The 24,651-nt window shown below is 39.5% G+C and overlaps 1 protein-coding gene across 3 annotated transcripts in view; it reads left to right on the forward strand.

Annotated features, from left to right (window-relative positions):
- The window catches only part of INPP4B (inositol polyphosphate-4-phosphatase type II B), a 901,292-nt gene that overhangs the window by 471,744 nt on the left and 404,897 nt on the right, over positions 1-24,651 (forward strand). For all 3 annotated transcript variants that reach the window (XM_062199561.1, XM_062199562.1, XM_062199560.1), the window contains exon 6: positions 23,204-23,322. In XM_062199561.1, the coding sequence (XP_062055545.1) occupies positions 23,204-23,322 (119 nt within the window). The remainder of the gene's footprint in view (positions 1-23,203; positions 23,323-24,651) is intronic.

The following is a 24,651-nucleotide window of genomic DNA, read 5'->3' on the forward strand; positions in this document are numbered from 1 at the left end:
ATTAATGTATATGATTAGTGTTTTGAGTTTGTAGTTAATACTATACCTAAAAGATACTGTAAATTAAGGATTCTAGAATCTGCTAAATCCCCCAGGTATTGAGAAATAGACAGAAATGAAATTTTCAGGCCGGCTGTGGCTTAACAGGCTAATCCTCCGCCTTGCGGCGCCGGCACACCAGGTTCTAGTCCCGGTTGGGGTGCCGGATTCTATCCCGGTTGCCCCTCTTCCAGGCCAGCTCTCTGCTATGGCCCGGGAAGGCAGTGGAGGATGGCCCAAGTGCTTGGGCCCTGCACCCGCATGGGAGACCAGGAGAAGCACCTGGCTCCTGGCTTCGGATCAGCGAGATGCGCTGGCCGCAGCGGCCATTGGAGGGTGAACCAACGGCAAAAAGGAAGACCTTTCTCTCTGTCTCTCTCTCTATCTACTCTGCCTGTAAAAAAAAAAAAAAAAAAGAAATTTTCAGGTAACACCAATAAAGCCATGTGATTTTTGCTAGAGAATTTTCAGATGGTGCCACATACAGAAAGAACTTGTTTTCAGAGCGAGAAATGAGGGGTCAAAGGAAGCCCAGGCACTTGCTGGCTCCCTGAGCAATGTTCCTGCTTCTTTATCCTTCACCTACCCATCGTTCATTTCTAAAGGAAACTTAATTTTTAATTTTTGACAAGATTACTGAAAAGTTGTTCAAGTGGTGGGTGGTGCCTTTCAAAGCCCAAATAAAGCCTTCTTGTTTATGTGATAGAAATAGGGGCAGCCTGAAGGAGAGAGACAGAGACAACCTGGGTAGAGGCTGTGAGTCAGACACAGGGGCTGACACTCAGGAGCCAGTGTGCGTGGGCCAACTACCTGTCTTCTGTTTCAATTATAATAATCTGTCTTGTTCACAGACCCAACTATGCTATTTGTTGTTGAAAGCCTAGTCAAGTTCATTAGCAATTCTGTCATCACTTGTATATCTGGCTTTGAATCATAAAATTAAGAGATCACCAGCTGCAAGTATTTATTCATCATAATGTTATTCCAGTTAAGAAAAAATTCAATTTTTTCTATATTGATTTAAAACCTATACCAGGATTCTTAATCATGGATGATTTTATTTTATCAAATGGCAAGAGAACAAAAGTTTATAAAAATAAATTTATTTAGAGTCTTCAGGGAATTATATTTCTTTGTAATGTATTTGAAAAGGGGGAGGGAGAGATAGACAGAGAGAGAGTTCCCAGCAATAAGTTCATTCTCCAAATGCCTTCAACATGCAGGACTGGGTCAGGTGGAAGCCTTGAACTGGGAACTCCATCTGTCTGCCACAAGGATGGCAGGGTATCCCAATCGTCTGGACCATCTCCTCCTGCTCTCTGTGTGCATTAGTAGAAGGCTGGAGTCAGAGAGCACTCCAAGGTGTATGCAGGCATCCTAACTGCTAGGCAACGGTCTGTCTACCTCCACTCCCACCCCTCCTTGGAATTGTGTTCATGCTCCAAGACACATTCTCTAAACCATGATATTCATTAGCACTTTAAAATCCTTCACTATGCCATTTCTTGAAATTTTTTTAAAGAAAATAATCTCTGAAGAACGTCATAGCTAATCTTTTGCAGATTTTACTACACTAGGGGATTTCAAACAGTTCACAGAAAAATCAAAAGATAATGTGCATTTCCACAAACTTTTTGAAGTTCCCTTGTATATTTACTACATTTGTCTTTGAATTTTCTTAATCCCACAAACAGTTTTGTTTTTAAAGTATAAATAATTTGTGTTCACTTCATATTGAATAATGGGGGAATAATAGCTTAAATATTTTTAATCATCGTTTAAGTGTATATTTATGTCATCAACAGCTAAATATGACAAATTGTAGAAAAAATAAAACAAGGTAGAGGATGTTTTCCACTTAATTTTCCAGCTATATTTCAATATTTGCTTCTCAGTACCAAAGTATTCAAGTAAGTTGAGAATTTTAATGGTCTTGCCTTTTAAACGGGGAAACAACCATGCTAATCCTTTTGCTAGGTGTCACATTGCTTTGAATACATTATTTTTCATGGTGAGTTTGTTTTGCCTTTTCTATGTACTGCTATAAAATCATTGTACTGGGGGTGTTGTGGTATAGCAGGTTAAGCCATCATTTGTGATGTCAACATCCCATAAGGTTGCCTGTTGGGATCCTGGCTGCTCTACTTCCAATCTAGCTCCCTACCTCGGAAAGCAGCCGAAGATGGTCCAGTTGCTCAGGCTCCTGCAAACCCATTGGGGAGATCCAGAAGAAACTCTGGCCTCCTGGCTTCAGCCTGGCTCCTGTCCCAGCCCTTGCCATTGCAGCCATTTGGGGAGTGAATCAGTAGGTGGATGATCACTCTCTCTCTCCCTTCCTTCCTCTCTCTCTACCTTCCTTCTTCTCCCCTGCCCTCCGCCCCTCTCTCTCACTCTGCCTTTCAGATAAATAAAAAATAAATCTTAAAAAATCATTGTATCTTGCTGAAATTCTTTAAGTCTTTATTCAAGTGAGTGAGGGGGGGGGGGGGGTTGTTCAGTCAGTTGAGAAAACCAGTTGGCTAAACATCTCTTGTTGGCCGGCGCCATGCCTTGCGGCGCAGGCACACTGGGTTCTAGTCCCCGTCGGGGGGCCAGATTCTATCCTGGTTGCCCCTCTTCCAGGCCAGCTCTCTGCTATGGCCCGGGAAGGCAGTGGAGGATGGCCCAAGTGCTTGGGCCCTGCACCCGCATGGGAGACCAGGAGAAGCACCTGGCTCCTGGCTTCGGATCAGCGGGATGCGTCGGCCGCAGCAGCCATTGGAGGGTGAACCAACGGCAAAAAGGAAGACCTTTCTCTCTCTCTCTCTCTCTCTCACTATCCACTCTGCCTGTAAAAAAAAAAAAAAAAAAAAAAAGATAAACATCTCTTGTTAACACAAAATATAGGGCTATATTGAAAAAATGAGTAGCTAATATAATTTACCTATACGAGTATTTGTAATTGTTGATTGCATTTAAAATAATTTACCTTTACAGCTGCAACTCAGTGTCTACTCTTTGTTTCTTTGAATATTTTGATATTTGTATTTTTACAAAGAATTAAATAGTTAAAAACAAGAAAGAAATATTGAGTTTAATGTTTAATAAAAATTGTTTTCATATAAATGAAACTGACATTAAAAAAAGGTTCATTTCTTAAAATTTGGGTACAGTTCATTCTTAAAACCATTGTGGAAGGCCCAGTTCTGTGGCATAGTGGATAAAGCCATCACTTGTGGCACTGCCATCCCAAATGGGCGCCAGTTCCAGTCCTGGCTGCTCTAGTTCCAATCCAGCTCCTTTGTGATGTGCTAGGAGGTTATCAAGCATGGCCAAAATACTTGGACCCCTGCACCCACATGGGAGACCTAGAAGAAGCTCCTAGCTCCTGGCTTCTGATCGGCCCAGCTCCAGCCAATTGTGGCCATTTGGGTAGTGAACAGTGGATATAGAATCAATTTTTCTCTCTCTCTCTGTGCCTTTCAAATAAATAAAGATATTTTTTAAAAAACTTTGTGAAAAATGTATGGAGAAGATTGATCTTGCAAAGGGTATAGAAGAAATTCATATGGACTGTTTTACGTTCATCCCTCCTGAAAATTCTCATTATGTTGATCACCTTGTGCCTCCACTTACTATCTCCGAAGTCAATAGAATGAATATTTATGAGAACAAGTTTCCAGATTTCTATACACAAACCACTTATATCACAAATCCAGAACAATACATACCTATTAAATATATGGGAGAAAATGGGACATTTTTGGTTGCATTTGAGTCTAATGGTCTTTAACACTGTGAAGTCACATTCTTACAAATAATTTATACCTTGGTGACTGATACGTAATGGAAACTAAATGAGCCAACAGGAGGTATACTAAATGACACGGATTTTGTACATGTCAAAGCTTTGGGGTTGATTGTGGTAGGAAAGGGATCATGGAGGCTGGAGTGAAATCCCTAATGAACATAAGTAATTCATTGACCTAAGTTAAGTTGGGAGAAGTAGAGAAAACATACACATAACATCATTTCAAATAATGTTAAATTCTGTGGAGACAAAAGCAGGAAAACTGAATAGAGCATGTTTTGGGAAGATGCAATTGGCTTATGAGGGAAGAGAGACTATTTTAGATATAGATTTCAAAGAAGGTATCCAGATATCCAAAGATGCATATGTGGGATATGGGCATAGACTTAATAATTGTCTATACTGAACCTAAGGCCCAAGTGACTTTTCAAATAGGAGGCAGAGTTTAGTAGATATTTTTAATATATAATGGTTACACTGGGATTAGAGGATGATAACTTAGATTATCGACTTGATCTGACATGGGACCTAATTACAAATTGATCTTCTGGTTAAAACACACATGAGGAATGGCTGGATAGCGAGGGGCCATTTGCTGAGCTGCTGGAAAGCCACCATCCCAGTGGCAGTATCCTGTGATGGGAGAGATGCTGAGCCACTGAGCTCTTACGGTCATGCCTCTTCTGATCTCCCATTACCTGGTCCCCAGCTGTGGAATCAACCCTGGGGATTGATGCTGCTGGGCCCCCAGGTGAGTAAGGGAGAGAGAAACGTGGATTTGAAGCCCACAAATTTTTGGAGATTTTGTCCTTTGTGAAGCTGTTTTGTTATCTTTTCAGAGTTAGTGTATTTCTTTGTGGAGTAATTTTTTTCAGAGACTTACTTCCTCTTGAATTTAGCATATACTGACTCTTCCTTGGTAGGTTTTATTGGTACATAAAATGGAAGTTATCTGAGATTCAAATTATTTAACATAGTCTCTCTATTCAGTTTTATCTAAAAGTGATAAATCCTCATTAACTAATAGAGTGAAAAATTATCACAGAATAAGAGACAATCTATACATCCATTATAACTACTTCTTGAATGTGGTCATATATCATTCATACAAATTCAGACATAGTTAGCCCCATTTGTCTCATCATCTCGCTTTTCTAAAAATGTTTTATTTATTTGTTTTCATTTTATTTGAAAGAGAGATAGACTGCTTGATAGAGGTCTTCCATACACTGTTTGATTCCTCAAATGCCTCCCACAGCCAGGGCTGGATCAGGCCAAAGCCGAGAGACTGGAACTCAGTCCAGGTGTCTCGCATGGGTGGCACGTGCCCAAGTTCTTATGATATCTATCACCTGATGCCTGCCAGGGTGCACATTACCAGGAAATTCCGTTGGAAGGGAAGGAGCTGGGACTCCATCCAGGTGTCCTGATTTAGGATGTGGGCATTCCAAGTGGAACTTAACCACTGTGCCAAATGCCCAACCTTACCATTTTATTTCTTCACTTTCTCCTAATGGATCCAATTCGGGAAAAATGAAGGCAAGTAGACCACTCAGCTTCATTGCCAACTCAGAGTTGAGCTGCTTATGTTGTTGTTTAAGCTTTAGAGTGAAACATGTATGGTTAAGATGGGATATGAGGTATTCACTAAAAATCACTTGTGAAAAAGATATTTTAGCATACAAGGAAATAGAAAACTTTTTAAATCAGGATAATAACAATAAAGACTTTCTAGAAAGTAAAATTAAGTAAAAACAGGATAACTGCATGCACAATTTGACTCTTTGTTTCCTGAGTGTGCAAGAATATAGGATTATAGAATAGGCCTGAGTCTTCAATCATGGTTAGCACTAGTCAGTATAGTCTTCATTTCCTTTGTTATATTTCCTATATCTTCCAAAGCCTTTGCAATGTACCCATATGAATTTCACACTCAGGTGATTTTTAAATTTTCATAAATAGACTGAACAAAAAAAGGGGTGTCTCGGCCTTTCTGAAGAAGTAAAATTCTCTTTGCCTTCAGTGAGCTTGGAGTGTAATTAGGAAGGTCAAACTAAGGCTTTGGAACTCATTAGAGATACTTAAGGGTGAGGCTATTTATTAGGATCTCTAAGAATATCAATGGATTATATAGAGGTTAAAGCTGGGGTGAGAGGGTGAAATCAGGCTTATCAATGAAGACTGACACCAATTTTGAAGAAAGAAAAAACAGAATTGGGACAAGTAGAGAAAAGAGGTCACATTCCAGACCAAGAGAGCAGTATAAGCAGATGCTTGTTGTCTGGAACAGGTGAAGTCTTCAAATCCAGAACATACACACACATACAGAGATAAGTACACCTTTATTGTTACACAAAGTCACAGATTGGAAGACCAGCCATCTTGTTATACCAGAAGAGGAAATGAAAACAGTGTTGTCCTCACAAATTATTTTTCTTGGTCTTTTGAAAATCAGTGATTCCACATGTGTTATTGGAAATACTTCACACTCCCTCAGCAAGCTATATCAGTTCTGCCATAAGTGGTGTTACTAAATTTTAAAAAGTGAGCCAATCAGAGAAGCTCTGTTTTTCTCTCTATGGAAGTTGAGAATTCCGAAGAAAATGTCCTATGGATAAGCAACCCCATATTACCTGTGCCAGGCAAATGATATGTGCTAACCTAGAATTCAGGGATTAAACTTCAGTTTTACTATAACATTATACCCTGGAACAATGACATGATGTCCTTAAGTTGGTTATTTCAAATATTACAGTGGCTGTGAATAAGAAGAGATTATTTGGTTGTTAAAACTTTTGTCCAAGAAAGTGCTGATTCTAAATATTTTGATGATCATATATTAAAATACATATAATGATTTTTATTTCATGTATATAGAGAGAGCCACTGTACTTTTTTTTTTTTTTTTGACAGAGTGGACAGAGAGAGAGAAAGGTCTTCCTTTTTGCCATTGGTTCACCTTCCAATGGCTGCTGTGGCCGGCGCACTGCAGCTGGTGTACCACACCTATCCGAAGGCAGGAGCCAGGTGCTTCTCCTGGTCTCCCATGGGGTGCAGGGCCCAAGCACTTGGGACATCCTCCACTGCACTCCCGGGCCATAGCAGAGAGCTGGACTGGAAGAGGGGCAACCGGGACAGAATCCGGCACCCTGACCGGGACTAGAATCCGGTGTGCCAGCACCACAAGGCGGAGAATTAGCCTATTGAGCCGCTGAGCCGGCCGCCACTGTACTTCTGAAAGGCCATATTTTTCAAAAAAATCATATCAATTTCCTGGGCTTGATATTTGAAAAATGTATAGAAATGTGCCCAAATGACAAGCCACATAAGCCAAACAATCTCATCTGCACACATGGATTTTATAGCTTGCAGGGACCTTCATTAACCTGAACATCAGGTCTACTTAGACTTTATGAATTACAGTAAATCAGGCATGGTTTTATATGTTTCTCTAAAAAAAAAAACTTAGGAGGCACAACTTACCAATTCTCTTCTGTATTCATCCTTCTCTTTTACTAGTCTGTTGTATAAATTATTATAAAGCTGTGACTTGATAAAAACTCCAATGGGAGAACTGAGGATTTTAGTACCTCTTCCATAGTACTTTCAATTTTTAAATAATATGTTAGGCAAGTTGCAGGGGATACTATGCCCAGATATATTTTTATGTTGATATAAAGCTTCATGATATATGAGTTTCAGAGCAACAAGAGAAGCAACTGCTACAAATTAGACAAAGCTTATGTTTACCGTATTTTATTTCTTCTTTATAAATCTGTTGCCATTTTCTTGATCCTTACAGTACAATCCATCCTGTATAAAACATTGTGTTCCACTGAGCAACTGTTTTCTGGGACTATTCTAAAGACAGGCATTGTGCAAATTACTAGGAGATCACAGGAACAGCTTTCGTATTTTAGCAAATAGTATGCTTAGCTCTTTGAGAAATTATGTCATTAATTATTCATCACAGTTCTATAATACTGAAAACAGGTAACATTAATTCAGTGTTGACGTGTTTACCATGTTCTAAATAATTTATATAATTATAATTCTCACATTTTCATTATGAATAATTGCTTTATTACCATGTTTGTTTTACAGATAAGGAAATTTAGGCACAAATAAACTAATGACCCCAAGATTTGAACTCAGTAGCAGGAATCCAGAGCATATTACCTCATATTGTCTTTACCTCGCAAATGAAGAATCTAAGATTCCCAAAAGCCAACTTTTCAAAGATCTTGTGGGTGTTGGGTGATAGAATCAGCTCCCAAGTTTGATTTGTTTGAAGCCAGTCCTTTTAACCATTGGTTCTTAACATCAACCCGCCCCTACCATGCTTCACAGGAATTTCCAAGAGGAGGTGGGAACAAACAACTATAATAACACCATGCAGGGTGTGATATGGGCAAAATAAAGCCATAAGACAATAACTGTGGGAGCAAGTAGTGATTAAATGTAATGATGGCATCAGAAATTGCATTGCAGAAAGTAGCATTTGGACCAGGTCTTGAAAGATGAGCAGAATTTCACTTGGTCCAAAAGGAAAGCTCGAGATCAGACAAAGGGAAAAGAAAACTACATGAGACATGAAATCCTGGAGCTTATTTTCCAAGGTGATACATTGAATGCTCATTTATATTTCCTTCTTTATTACGGATAATCCCACTTGAAAGTAAATTAAAGCTCTAGGAATCCTCTTGCAATATTTTACAACTATTGCATGGATATTAGGAACGTGTTTTAAAGTTGTAAATGAAAGCTGACTTTAGACATTACCTTATTCTTAGAAAATTGTGTTTATATATTGTGAAGAATAGAATCTTACTGCCAGTGGGGCTGGGTTTGATGGAATTCGGAGGAGACTTAGGCCACTTTTGCAGGTATGCTGTGCTCCTGGCAGTTGCCTTCTTGTGTGAAGTTTGCATACCCAAGAGTCTCCTCAGAGAGTCCTCTTTATTCTGTCTCAATTTTGACAACAGCAGATAACTGGCAATATATTTGAGGAGCTATTTGTCAGAACAACCATTTACCAGCAACACCAAAACATAGACAATTAAGTGTATTTGCATTTTGGACTGAAATTGAACCTGAGTAGGTAGCGATATAGCTCACCTATGAAAAGTTGGTGGTATGAAGCCAGCTTGCTAATATTTGAATCCTATCTTTGTGATTACCTGGCCCAAGTAGACTTAGAAGAATTGTTTTCTATCTGCAAAATGGAAAAGGTATAATTATCTACTTTTAAAGGTTCTTGTGAGAATTAAATGAGTACATAGACTTAATGCACTTAAACATACACCAAGTGGTGAGTTAACCCTTATTAGTAAATTACCATGGGTGATTAGCTTTATTCCGTTCAATCAGCATCAGAGCTCGGCACTGCCTTTTTGTGTGATGATTGCCGTCACTTACTGAACACCTTCTATCTTTTCATTTTCTCCCTGCTCCTAACAATGGACCAAACAGATGCTTCTCGCTATTTGTATTTCACAGGCAAGTTCTGTCACCTGCCTAAGAGCACATGGCAAGTTTATGTAAAGATCTAGATTTTGACTTCACATGCTCTGCTCTTCATGGTTAACCATTAAAAACACAGGAATGGAGAAAAGATGAGCAACACAAAATTTCCCTAGAGCTCCATCGTGTTTTTGTACTGCTGAAATGATTAGTGATGCAGTTCAAAGAGGAGAAAATGGACTTGCTAGAGCTTCTTAACAGGTCTGTCATGTGTTGGTGGTTTCAGCCCAAGATTTCATGTGTTTTGCAATTGGACTGGGACCTTTTCGCTGACATGGGTCTAAATTCTAGCTTGGTACCCTGTGCAGATGTTGAGATACATGCCATCAGTTAATAAATGAGAAATACATGAGAGATCAAACTTGCCTCTTACTTCTTTTGCCATGACTGTATCATTTAACTGAATTGTGTTGCCATAAAATGTATCTCCTCTTCTTGTCTGATTTCTTTGAGAAATATAGAAGCTTTCAGTTAGGAATGTCCTTGACCAAATTTAACTGCAGGCTTAAATTGATTGCTCTACAAGGGTTAAGCAAACGATTTCTTAAGTTTCTTTTTCTTACCAAAATATTCACTTCCTACGTTTTCTATTTGTGCCTTTCATTCATGATCAACATACCCTATGTATTTTATTTCCCTTTCTTATTTACTTTCTTTCTCCCATTTTCTAATACTCAGAGTGCTGTTCCATGGAACAAGTTGACCTTACAGTAGCTGTTCCTACTATCTTGGGGCTGTAATCACTGGGTGCTTTAACTTTGCGTAAAACCGAAATCCACAGAGTGTGTGAGGAAAAACATCCCCGATGCTTTTATCTGTGTGGTTGACATTTGTCAGTCAGCTTTTTTGTTAAGCAGATGGCAGATGGCATACAAGTGAATCCTGGGCCAACTGGGGACCATGCTGTGGGAAAGAGAAGAGATCTAGCAGAGTGGAAGGGAAGATAAAAGCAAACTCCCTGTACATCTCGTGTACAAAACATTCTTTTCCCAGATGTGTCTTATTTGAGCTTTGACATTTGGCGTTGGCTAAGGTGATGCTATCCTGATTTTTCAGTGGAAGGAACAGAGTCTCAGGTGAAGTGATCGCTTGCAGTCAGAGGTCTGGTAGAAAATCCAAAGCCTTCAGGTGTCCTGTGCTTGTCATCCCTGGTATCAATACCAAGGACAGAGAGATTGTTCACAGCTGTCTACAGTGATAAGACAGCAGATGTCACTTTGAACAAACAAGGTTTTCCCATGTCAAACCGTGCTCAAATTCAGAATGTCAGGTTTCTCCCAATGCAAAACTTGAACATCTCACTGAGCGATTTCAAGACCTGGGGATCAGCCTTTGTTTTGCAGATTTATAACACTTGTCTTCACATTTTCACATTTCCTAGTCCCATTTTCAACTGGTTACTGAATATCTCCCTATATTGTCAGGGAGGTAGTATAAGAAGGCAGAAACTGACTTTTTGAACCCCATTGTTGTCCCTCAAAACATTTTATTCCCCCATGATGCCCATCTCATAAAATACACTACCATCTGCATTTCCATACCCTAATTCCTTCTTGATTCTTTCTTCACAAGCTCACATCATATATATCATCAAGTCCTATAGTTTCTGTATTGAAAATATGTTCTGAGTTTGACCAACTCTCTCCATGGCCCCTACTGTCCTTTGATTCCAAGCCACAGGGATCTCTCACTGGGGCTAGATGAGAGAGTCCCTCAGACATCTAGTTACTGTATAGTTCCTTCCCGACAGAAGAACCTGACAAAACAATTTTGAAAATGTAAAGTGGTTAAAGCCCTCTAATGTCCTCCCTTTACCTGCAGTAAATGAAATATCTTACCACATCCTACATGAGTCCGAAACAGCAGACCTTTCTCACCCTACCTTTTGCTGACCTAGCTCACTCTGCATCAGCTCCGGTCTCCTTTCTGCTTCTCAAAAAGGCCACACAGTTGGATTGTGGCATTTATTACCTTCTCTCAGCTTGTTCAGAGCTCAGATGTCACCTCATCAGAGAAGTTTCTCCTGATCCACCACTTCCTAACACTGAATTTTTGCAACCTAGTTAGAATTCTTGCTAAATTCTTTGTCCCATTAGACTGTAAGGACCGTAAAGTAGAAAATGCCCTTATTTTTTTTTTTCCCACTGTGAAGCTGTCACCCAGAGTCATGCAGGGCACATTTTAGTATTTCATCTCATTTCACAGTGAGATGCATGAATCTCATTGCTTTATCTTCGTGTATTTCTTGATAAGATTAATATACATACTTAGATACGCTCTTTTAAAAAAAGGTTAATTTAATTGAAAGAGTTATGGAGAGGTAGAGAGAGAGAGGGAGAGAAAGATGGAGAGGGAGAGAGAGCGAGAGAGAAGGAGAGAGGGAAGAGAGAAAAGAGAGAAAAGAAAGAAATATCTTCCATCTCCTGCTTCACTCCCCAGGTGGCTGCAATGGCTGGAGCTGCACTGGTCTGAAGCCAGGAGCCAGGAGCCTCTTCTGGATCTCCCACATGGGTACAGGAGCCCAAGGACTTGAGCCATCTTCTACTGCTTTCCCAGGCCATAGTAGAGAGCTGGATTGAAGTAGATCAGCTGGGACGCGAACAAACACCTATATGGGATGCCAGCACTGAAGGCAGTGGCTTTACCCACTATGTCACTGTGCCAGCCCCTAGATATGCTCTTACAATGCTTTGAGATTTTTTTCTAAAACAATTTTTGGTAACATGCAATTCATTTTATAATTTCAAATAAATAAAATTATTTAACTGTTCATATTTCATTGCTCACAGAATAAATGTAGGAGGGAGAGAGTCTTAATAGCCTTGGGGCTCTTCTAGAGAGACCTAACCAGAAGAATCAGTTAAAGGCTAAGCTGAATAAGTTGACTCTTGTAACTAGACTGTATATCTGATGTATAGAATTACCTGTGTTAAGGGGCCGGTGCTGTGGCTCACTTGGGTAATCCTCTGCCTGCGGCACCGGCATCCCATATGGGCACCGGGTTCTAGTCCCGGTTGCTCCTCTTCCAGTCCAGCTCTCTGCTGTGGCCCAGGAAGGTGGTAGAGGATGGCCCAAGTGCTTGGGCGTCTGCACCCGCATGGGAGACCAGGAGGAAACACCTGGCTCCTGGCTTCAGATCAGCGTAGCTCCAGCCATAGCGGCCATTTGGGTGGTGAACCAACGGAAGAAAGACCTTTCTCTCTGTCTCTCTCACTATCTATATCTCTACCTGTCAAATAAATTAAAAAAAATTACCTGTGTTAAAATTTGATGTACAGAATTCTTCACAAAGTAACACTGAAATCCCTATACCTTGTCAGAATCAGCAAGCATGTGATTTCGTGCAGAAATTTATGAATAACACCAAGAAGAAAAATAGATGGCTAAAATAATAAACTGGTGTCAGAAGTTTTGCACATCCATTTTGCCCAGACTGAGAGAAGGCAGAGCCAGCGCACTGAGAGAAGACATGGGCTCAGCTGCCTGCCTTAGAGCCTTTGGATTCTGACTGCCCCTGGCTACCTACATAAGCCTAAAAAATTCATTGCTACTGGGTTATGTTTCATATTAAATGAAAGAGTATACCTAAGGCACTTAGAATGATGGGAGGAATATAAATGATCACTTAATGAAGTTATTCTACTTGGTTGTGTCAATTCCATACTGTCTTCTGCTATTCTCATTCCTTACCTATAAATGATGGTTAATTTCTATTTCACAAACTATTTGAGCTAGTATATGTGAAAATGAGAAATATATTAATACATTATTAGGAATTGAATAAATTTTTTCTCCACACATTGTACTTAACTGAATCCTCACAAGCACTCAGTGGGAATATAAATAATTATTATCCTAATTTCCAGATGAGGATATTGAGACTTAACAAATCCAAAGCCACACAATCAGGACTAGACTCTACGAACCTCAACTTTTGTCTATTCACAATGCAGAGCAAGTGAGAATGCCAAAATGGCCTTCAAACAAAAGGTGCCTCACATTCTTGTCTTACCTAACCTACATGCATCCTGGGAGAGCCAAGAAGTTTATTATTTTTGATTTTTTTAAGATTTCCTTATTTATTTGAAAGAGTTCTAGAGGGAGGGAGAGAGAGAAGAAAAAAAAAAAAAAAAAACTCTTCCATCTGCTGGTTCACTCCCCAAATGACCGCAAAAACCAGGCCTGGGCCAGGCTGGAGCCAGGAGCCAGGAGCTTCATCCGTGTCTCCCACATGAACGGCAGGGGTCCAGGAATTTGGGATGTCTGCTGCTGCTTTCCCAGAAAGCAATATCAGGGAGTTGGACAGAAAGTGGAGTAGCTCAGACTTGGCATTGCAGGCAGCTGCTTATCCTTAACTACTATGCCAAAGCATTGGCCCTTATTTTTAATTTAATTTTGGCAGTGTAAATTACTTCTCCTTTGTTCTGTAAATTCTTGTGTACCTGAGGCTTTGAAGCATTGACATTCAGTTAGTAGGACCCTCTGCTGAGCTTTAGGTGTGTATCTGGTATCTTGGGAAAAATGCTCTTAGTTTCCATCCATTGCTGTTTCTCTTAGAAGCCCTCCTCTCGGTTTTAAGGTGTCTGATATAGGTTATTTCCATCAAACCTTGAACTGGTGAATTTTCCCCTCAATAATTCAACCCTTTCTTTCTTCAAAGAAGCTCACATTTGCTTTCTCACTTGAAGACTTCTCCCCGCCCCCCTCCCCTTCCTCCTTCTCTTCCTCCTCATTCTCACATTCTAGATCACTAGTCATTTCCAGGTTTCACTTACCTGGCTGAACCTTGTTTTTTTTTTCTCCTGTGAGTCAACCATCTTATGACAGAAAAATTGACACTCTCAGAGCCCCATTGTTCAACAGAAAAGTATTGAGATTTTCTTTTGCCTACAAAATAGCACATATGATTGAAGATCCTAACAAAATGGGAAGTTATCATCTTCAAGCTCTTCAAAACTTGTCCTCCCCCAAATGATCTAGATGGAGACAATAAAATGAGAGGCTAATTATCCCCCTAAAATCATCTTTTTTTCTCCATTCTTCCCTTTCCCTTGATTTCTTAATCTTTTTCTATGTCTTTGATTTAATATTTTAATCACAATTGTAAAATATTTGGCATTAGAATGACAGCAATTTCATAAAACTGTTAACTTATGCATAGCTACTAAGCCCAATGCTTTGAGAGGAAAAAAATTTACTGATTTTTTTCTTCCTTACCTTAAGCACTACTCCTAAAATTCAAGCCCTGGGTGCAATGTATACAATGCAATTCATCTAAAACGTTTTGGGTTGGGAAACCACAGCTGAGCACTGCCTTATTCAGGTTTTGGTGAGGCCCAGTCTGTGAGTCAGCAGGGGTATGTACTGTAATCCCAGCTGAACAGCTGCTGCCCAGACTGCTTGCTACTTCCTGCCCCAGCAAAGGGACCTCAGATTTATCCAGAGACTGCCAAACCCTCAAGGCAAATTCTAGGCTGCTTTATCTTGATTCATCCTCAGACTCCCAAATACCTCCTAGATGATTTGCATCCTCAGTGGGAGACCTGTAACCTGGAGGAAATTCCTCTGGTGACTGAAGCCCTGGCTCTCCTAGTTCCTTTCCTGTACCAGCCACGCTGGTCTCATGTTGGCTCACAGGAGAACAGGGGAGTCGCTCCTCCTCAATTACCCATGTGTGGGGATAGGTCCACCAGGAGACCTTATGCTGGTCCTGAATGGAACTCCTATTTCCTCCATGTCAGTGGTCATCCTCCTGGATGAGCCTTGTGGTCTTGGCCCCAGGAGGAGGGATTGTAAGGCTTAATTAAGGTTGTTTCTTCTTCCTTGTCTTTGATCCTCAGACTCCAGGGCCAACACTACAGATTTGCAGTCAGTGACTCACCGTATTTCTTTTAGTATTCAACAACCTGCTTCCCTTCTTGGAATAACATGTTCATCCTTTCTTAAGCAGCACATATGTTCCCGCTGAAAAGAGCAGCAGAAAGCTGCAAGCACTTGTTGTTTCAAAGGGGGAAATGTGGATTTGGAGCATGCACACAAAGAGCCAAGTCTGCAGGCATCATGGGGTAATGCCAGGCCAGTTTGGGGTTTACGGCTCATAGCGCGGGATACCAAAATCAACAGAGATGCAGGCACAGACTTGTTTTTAATTCAACTGCTTGAGGAGGGAGTCTCAGCAACGAGGTAATATTCATGAAAACAAGACAAAATAAGATTTTTCTGAGGACTGCCATGAGAAGCTGAGGGAGCAGGGGACATACTCAAGAATAGGAGTCTTCTGGTACTGACAACAGTGATTTGAACAAAATTTGTCCTTTTCGTATGCAAATAAGCTGTCTGCTGTACAGCTGGCATCTTCTCAGCTCCTCAGCACAGATAATCCAAGAGCATTTCCCGAGGGCACCATTGTTCCAGGCAGAGGCCGCGTTTCTCTCCCTCCTTGTCCGGATTCCTCCATGATACTTACATTGAGAACAGTTTCTGGATGGGAAGTTTATTTCAGTATCAATATTGTTCCCACTACAGCAGTACATTTCATCATCTTACCCATTTTTATTTTTCCTTTTAAAAGGCTGACATGTTTTTATTTAATACACACACAAAGACCCACATAAAATATGGTGGCATATTTTTATATTGTTCTGTTATGGGAAAATTTAACAAATTTTATTTCATACCCTGTTCCCCAACATTCTGAGTCCGGCTCTTACATCAAGGAAATCAGTTTAATTTATAAGTGAATCAATTGTGATGAAATTTAGGAACAGCAGTGTTCAAATCTCTATTCAGCAAGATTTTTAAAACAACATTTCTATAACAAAACCTCTTAAATTCCCCCCTTGCAAATTATTACCTCTATTCTTCAAGAACTGTCATCTGTTTCCTCCCTATGGCATTAGCCTCATCTTTTCCTCAAGTTTTATTTGAATTCTATTATCGGAGTGCTGAGAGTTTTAAAATTCTTCTTACGACCTAAATATCATTGAATATGCAGAGGGCCAGGCTGATCAGAATGTAACTGAGAAACAGTAACTTCTGAACCCTGAAGTAAAAAGGCAGTCTTCAGCCTTGAACCATACTCCGTAATCTACAAATATTGACACATAAGTCAGTAGAAGTATGGATGTGGAGTGAATGAAACTATAAGGCAAAGGTAGGTGCATCGCTCTGAATGTGAACTAACGTAAGCAAAGTGTCTACGCACAGTGCCGCCTGGCACCTAGTAAGTGTTTAGTAAGTTAGGCTTCCAACCCCCAACTCCACTTTCTCTGCGTGTTTCATACATTATCTTAAGTGAAAACAAACTTAAAATAGGTATGTTACCATTTTGGGTGCAGTATAGGAGCAAAAGATATTATTTTAATATGCCTAAGGGAATCTTGCTTTAGGGTGGCTTATTTGTCCTTTCATTTAATGTGTGTCTCTTTGTAGTGTGTGTTGACACCTTGAGTTGATTTACTGCCAACCCTAAACATTGCTTTCCTAAAAACTGCTTTTCTTTCCCTCACTCATTAGAAACCTAAGATTAATGTGATTGTTACAAGTTATGTGAGTGCTATAGTTCTTGGTCAGAAAGGCCCTGTTTTGAATTTGAAAGATTAAATTTTGAGTCACATGACTTAAAAGACAAAAGGAAAAAAGAAAATTTTCCAAATTTTCTTATGATTTTTTTCACATAAACTTTTATACAGTTGTTTTTGGTTTTCCAACAAATATTCTTATGTTGGTGGCTGTGTGTATGGTTTGTGTACTCTTTAGAGACGTATGGGTTAATTAAATCTCCCACACAACAGTTATGGGGGAAATAGTACATATTTCTTTTATTTCTATAAAGATTTTAAAAATGGTTAGTTAATTGAGAGAGAAGCTGTGGTTTGTTAAGAGCAATGTGTTCTTGAACCTGGAGTTCCAGATTTTATAAATACTCTTATGAGGCTACTTCAAAGACTTTGTGGGGAAAAAAAAAAAAACTTAAAAGATAAGTTCATTTTTATTCAAAGTTTTTTCCAATATTTGAATTCTCATAGATTTTAATATACATTTTCATGAACTTTTTAAATATCCCTCATATATGAGCAGTGACTTCTATGAGTTTGTTGTTTAGTTATAACAAAATATAGGATAGAGAAGAAATTTGATATAGCAGAGAAGAGAATGAGAAGGGATGATGCCAACTGAGAAAAATTACAGAAAGCAGGCCTTCTCAATTGAAAATAAGCCAAAATGAACAGCAAAGACAAGACGAGAAGCCACACTTGAGAAATTAAAGACTGCTGAATGTATCACAGAGAGTGCAGAGTAAGCACAGAGGGATATATACTAACGACCATAAATCAACACATCATGATGATGAGCCACACTCTTTTGAGCAAATATTGAAAAGTGAATGCAAGGATTAGGCATTTAGCTGAGTGGTTAGGATGCCTGCCTCTGATATCAGAGTACTGGGGTTCCGTATCCAGCTCCTGACTCCAGTAGAAACTAGGGTTGATCCCAGGAAGCAGCAGATGATGGCTCAAAAAGTTGGGTTTCCACCACCTGCATGAGACACCTAGATTGAATTCCAGACTTGGACTGTTGCCTTCTGCCTTGTCCAGTCCCAGCTGTTGCCAGCAAACAGAGAGTGAAGGAGTGCATGGCAGACCTTCTCTCTCTGCTTCTCAAATAAATATTCAAAGGAATTTTTTTTTTTTGCAAAGTGAACAGGGTATTCCTTACTATTTATGCTCTTCTCATTGCATGGACATTAGTGTGAGGCAGGAACACTGTACATTCTGCTGTTTTTCTATACATGGTTGAATTATCACAGACTGCAATATGCTGGTCATTAGGCATATTATCTTCTGGATCATTTCAGGGAGTCTGAACTTAGAGGTTGCCATCCTAGTCTTCAGAAAATTGCTGCCTTTTAAAAATTCCTGTGGGGAAGGAGGAATAAAAAACAGAAAAGCAGAGGAAGCTATAAATAGACAAGCATATTATACTAGCAAAGTAATTAGGGAGAGGTGCTATTAGGCTTTTAAGTGTTCCATATATCTTTCAGTATATGATGTAAATTGATTTACTCTGAATGTAATCACTGATATAGAATGGTAACAGTGAAACCACATAATGGAGTCCATTAATTTATTAGACTGGAAATATAACCAAAATTGGCTTATCAGTTGATTAGTGGAATCTAATTTTCTGGAGTACAAGGAGGAAAAATATATATGTGATGTTTTTGAGAAACTTGACCAGACATTAAAAATTTGAGAAGTGAATTAAACACTGTGCTCTAGGCTGCAAAACCTTGCACACATCCTCAGGGAAGTGGCTGATGCTCTTGGTAGTGGTGGTAAGATGAAAACAGTGCTTCTGAGGGAGGCTGGAACCCGATGGTTATTTCCCTAAAGCCCTGTTTGTAGAAGGCCCCTTTTCTAATCTAGAATGTTCCCTGTGCTTTGACCATGGCCATTTTCGGTCTCAATGGGCATGAATTTTTCTCCTTATTTTTCCTATGAAGAGTCTATAGAGCATACAGGAGGCAAGCTTTGATCAACCTGTAGGGTGAATTGACCATTGACACATGGACAGATCCTAAAGTCAGGCCACAGGGGGTCTTCATTTCTCTATGAATTTGCATAGAGAACTTCTCTTTTGACATAGCACAGGTTTCCACCACCTAAAACCCTCTCCTGAGGTATAGTAATTCTGTATATTTTTTATCATTATACTCTGAAGATTCCTTTCTAGTGGATTGAGAACCACCTAGATGTTCTACACGTCTACGTGAGAGTGTTTGAAGACATCTTTTTTTTTATTAAACTTTTATTTAATGAATATACATTTCCAAAGTACAGCTTATGGATTACAATGGCTTCCCCCCTCCCATAACTTTGAAGACATCTTGTTTACCACCACCTTCATGTTGCTAATGACTGTATCAAGGTTGACAAGAAAAATAACCACTCATCCTCAGAAAAAAAATGAAAAAAAGTGTAAGTGTAAAATTAGAGTTGTTTTTAAAAATACTTTTATTGCTGTTTTTATCCATTTTTAGTAAAAAAAAATTGCTAATTTAGTGGAGGTAAACACATGTGAATCCAAATTTATAAGCATTGTATCTATTTAAAAGCTTCTTGGTGATTGAGAGAATACTTTGAAATAATTCAGTACAAAAGAAAGCTATTAAAAAGGCATAAATTATGAGGTAAAATTTGTTACTACCCATTTAAGTCAAACAGTGACAATTTCAAATAAACAGAAGCAAAATCCTAAAACATTATATCCTTTCAGCCTTATAAGTTTTTTCTTTATTTTTATTTCTTGTTTTTTATTTTCATTTGAAAGGCAGAGAGATCACCCTTCCATATTGTGGGCTACCCATATGCCCACAATAGGTAGAAAGGAACAGGGCCAAAGCCAGGAGCCTGGAACTCAGTCCAGGTCTTTCATGTAGATGAGAGGGGCCCAAATACTTAAGTTTTTCTCTGTTGCCTCCAAGGATGACTATTAGCAGGAAGCTGGATAAGAAGTGGAGATGCTGGGGCTTGGGGCAGGCTGTCGTTAAGTTGGCTGCCTAACTACTGAGCTGAACACCCAGCCTTAGTATTTACAAAATGAGGCAGGCTTGGGGCCAGCATTAAGCCACTGTCTGTGATGCCAGCATCCCATATGGGCACCAATTCATGTCCTGGCTGCCCCATTTCTAATCCAACTCCCTGTAATATACTGGGGAAAGCAGTAGAAGATGGCCCAAGCTAACTGGGCCCTGCCACCCATGTGAGGGACCCAGATGCCACTTCTGGATTTGGCATGGCCCAGTCTTGGCTGTTCTGGTCATTTGAGGAATAAACCAGCAGATGGAAGGTTCATTCATTTTCTCTCTCCCTTTCTCCTTCCCTCCCCCCACTCCAACTCTGGCTTTCAAAAATAAAATAAATAAATGTTTAACAAAAACGAAGCAGGCAATCTATGGAGGCTTCTCCTGGAATAGTTTTATTTGAGTAATAGGCAGTAGTAATTGTGACTGGAAGACTGGTGTAACATACTTTGATTTCTGAAAACAGATTTTTCAAGATTCTCTATTGGCATCGAAATAATTCCCATGCAGATTATATTTTACAGTGATCAAATGAGTAATACTTCCATGAAGCAGTATAATCACTCATTTATCACCCCTCTGGTGGGATGATTTCAGCCTATTTAGATCCGTGATATTTATGGGTTTCACTTAATGAAATATATCGACTCATGTTCTAGTTTTGTATTTACAAAGAAATATTGGACTGGTAACAGTTTTTAAGGAACTAAGTATGAGCAGGTCAATAAAAATCATTTTGCATAATAGTAAAATCCCAAATACTGCTAAGAGTTGATATTCATGTTGTTAAATATTATTGTTGCATAGAAAAAGTCTTTAAGTGATCTACTTTCTTTCTCACTTTTACTGAGAAATAGACAGACAGCTCAGGCAATTGAGTGAGTTGAAGGAGGGAAATTGGGGCTGCAGCTCAAGAATCCTTTCTGATATCAGGTTCGCTCCTCAACATCTATCTTGTGCACATACTGGGGGCTCTCGTGAAAAAAAAAAAAAGAGATGAGTGTATTCTGGTATTATTGCTGATATTGGTTTTGATGCCTGCTTTTAGATATAGAATATAGTGAAAGATAAAGTGTCATCTTTATTGTTTTTCCTTCAACAGTATTGGGAGTTCTGCAGATTGGCTTGGACAGCATATTTCTGTTTAATAGAGATTTTCTGTCTTAATGGGGAGTGAGTCTTAGAGCTGCTATGATGAGATGGGAAACAGCTGCTCACTTCTGGGAACTAACCACAGCCCACACTCAAATCTGATAAGAACTCAAAAAATAAGTGACTTATTTGTAACAAAGGTGTTATGTGCCTGCCCCTGCAAAAATAATGTGGGCAAATTTCATGCGTTTGAAACATAATAGCTCCACTCTTGGACGCCAAAGACAATTCCATGTATATTAGTAAAGAGAGAGTGTGAAAAAGAGAGAGCATGCGCACAAGAGTGAGAATTCTTCTCTGAGTAGAAATTCAAGAAAATGATGAAACACATTTATAAACACGTAGAGGAAATGATCAGAAGAACCACCAAAGAGCAGTCAAATCTAAATCTAGTTTTGCTTTCCTTCTGGTGCCATGTTGACATTATTCAAATCTTGCATCCATCCGTATTTTTTAAAGCTAGAATCTATGGGGTGAGTAATAAAGATTCATGGAGGTGTATCTTCCAAAGAGGGATGCCACTGTCAGGATGCCAGAAGTAGATGAAGAAGAGCCACTGGGGCATGGTGTAAACAAGCCACTAGAGAATTCTTGCAAAGGAAATGTGAATGCTTAATGTTTCTAAGCTTCTAGTTAGTGATACAAAGCAGAAAATTCAAAGTACACTTTTGAGGAGTAAATAGTTAGCAGAACATCTCTAAAAAATTGTGAGGGTTAAATATACTATAGCTATTATTTCTTCTACACTGCTTTTCTAAGCTCTGCTGTATCACTAAGTGACATGTGGTTTAAATAAAGGGAAAAATCCCACCCCCACTCTTACCCCACCCCTGGAAAAAAAATGCCAATCAGAAATAAGAGAATCCCAGGATCTGGCAAGAAATGAAATAATTTTTTTCTAGCATAAGCTTTTGGGACTAAACTACAAACAGGTCTGTTCCATCGAAAAGATCCTGCTGTTTGTATATAAGCTCTGCTTCTATAGAGATGATCTGTTAGCAATTGAATGGTGATAATTACATCTATAGTTTCCTTTGCTTTTCAAGTTTAGACCAAGCCGTATTACCTTCTTCCCCGTGGATGAAGCCCTGCAGATAAAGGCAGTGGCACAACTTATCTTAAACACATCATCCTTCCCCCTTTCTTGTTCTGAGCACAACAGCAAGGGATGGGTGTTCAGAGCCCCTCACGCCCTCATTAGCAAACCTAGGACCCAGGGCTACCTCCCTGTTACCGGCTCCATAGCCCCAGCCTGCTGTGAGCCTCCAGAGGAGCCTGACTTGTTCCACCCTCTGGTGAGGGCACTGGCACCACACTTAGCAACTCACCTTCCAACACTGAAATCTAGTGAGGAGAGTTGTTGGACTAGCTGAAAAGGAGGATTTTTTTTCTGGATTCTTCTGAAAATTGGGGGAATGATATGTGACAGGAGAAAATATTCAAGTAAATATGGTATAGTGGTGAATGCCTGTAATTTGAGCCTGGCTTCTTCAGGAAAAGTTCTTAACGTTTGTGGCCCCTGGGCAAGAATTAACCCATCCTTAACTCAATTTGCTGGAACTCAAGCTTGGCTTGAATTCCAGACAGGGATTTTTTAACTGTCCTCTGCTTCCTCTTCCCCTGCTTGTGGGCTCTGTTTCTGTATTGTACATCAATGCAGGAAGTCGGGTCCAGTGAAGGGATAGGTAAAGACCCTATGTGCATTCCAACATTTGAACTCATCTACCCAAGTGTCAACAGAGAACACAGTGCCAAAATCAGCCTACTCTGTCCAGGAGTGTGTGTTAAACACTATGGTGCAATGACTAATTGAAGTGACTGAAGTCTCTGAGCAGAGTACACATCACCACAGGACAGAGCCGGGATCTCAGAGCAGTCAAGGCTAGCATGAGCTGCAAATGTGGTCAGTGGAAATGAACTCTCAATTCAGCTCGGCAGCACGTGACTTCCTATTTCTGTAAGGTACTTCCAAGGGACTTCCTCTTAAAACCAGTCAGAGTCCCAGGAGATTTCCTTCAGCGCCGGAGCTCAGTTTACTTTCAATCCTGGACGAAAGTTTTCCTGGAGATATGATGTTAGTTTCTTTTCTTTGTCTTTTCTTTTGCTACTGCCAGCATGCAAGGATCTTGTGGCTCCTGTCCGTGATCGGAAACTGAATACAGTGGTGCAGATCTCAGTAATCCACCCTGCTGAGCAGAGTCTGACAAGATACGCCAGCACTGAAATTGTGGAGGTGAGCATGCCAGTGTCTGGATTATTCTCCTCTGTCTCCCTCCCCCCCTTCTTCCTCCCCCCGCCCCAGTCCCCATGCAAACAGCTGAAATGAGTTAGACAATGATTATGTTAAATTCTTCTGTCATTAGGAACCCGTATCACGTTTGGGTTGGTAACTTACCAGAATAAACAAATACGCAAAGAACTTGCCCTTTTCGTTAAAAGATCTTATTTTTCTTCCATAGAGAGAAAAAAAGTTTCCAAATAGATTCCTAAACAGAGCATAGAATAGAGAAATTTAGAAACATGCACACACACCAGCAAAAACAGCACAGCTTTTAAATTAAATGAAATGAGCATCTACTTTGGGGGAAAAAGTTATAAAGTACCCTTGAGGGTTTTAAACACATTCAGTTTTTTTTTCCTTTTTATTTTTTCCCCTGTATTCTTCACTCTGTGGAAACTTTCCATCCTCTGCTTTTAGTGTCTAAGTGCCATGTTGTTCAAAGAAATGTGGGTGACTAAATTGAAACCTGTAATGTTTTCAAGGCAAAAGGTGTAACTCTTACTCATCAGATGAGAGATTTCCTATTTACATTTATTGTTACCAACACACATTCGAAATGTGTCAGGAGGAAACTCGTTATTGTGTTGGATCCCATTCAAAAAAGGAAGCGTTTCCTTTTTGATGATTGTGTTCTGATCACACATTTTATCACCTTTGTGAGTGAGAGGTGCTTATTTGAACATCTGGGGCTGGAGAAAGTGGACTTTAAACTCCTTAAGATTTGCTTGTTTTTCTTAGACTTGTGAGCCCTGTTTAGAATGAGGAGTTTTCTGTGAGCACCTAAGCAGCCTCCGGACCTGGCTGGCTCAGAGCTGACTGCCTGCTTTGATGCAGTGGGTGGAATAAGTGATTCAGACTGAACGCGAGTCATTTCTAAAAAGGGAATGACCCAGATATTGCAAGTAACCCAGAATCTACACTTTGGAAACTAGATTCCAATGCTGATGTATGAAGAGTTATAATGCTGTAATTAAATTCATGCAAACAGCCTTATTCATGTAAAGACGACTTGGCTGAAATTGTAAAATGGTTTACTTATTTGGAAAACTTTTTCAAGTATTCTAAGTTAACTATTTTTTAAAACATTTCCAACACATTAAATGAATTTATTTTTGTTTTCCTCTCTTTCCTCCAGTTTTTTTTAATTGTGATAAAAATATACATAAAATTTAAAGTCTTAAATGTAATAAATTACCTTGGCACATTTCAAAGTTTCACAGTGGAACATACATTGCAGTTTTGACTGTTTTAAAAATATTTGTTGAATAAAAGAATGAGTCA

Source organism: Lepus europaeus, chromosome 8 (assembly GCF_033115175.1).
Source record: "Lepus europaeus isolate LE1 chromosome 8, mLepTim1.pri, whole genome shotgun sequence".
NCBI classification, from domain to species: Eukaryota; Metazoa; Chordata; class Mammalia; order Lagomorpha; family Leporidae; genus Lepus; species Lepus europaeus.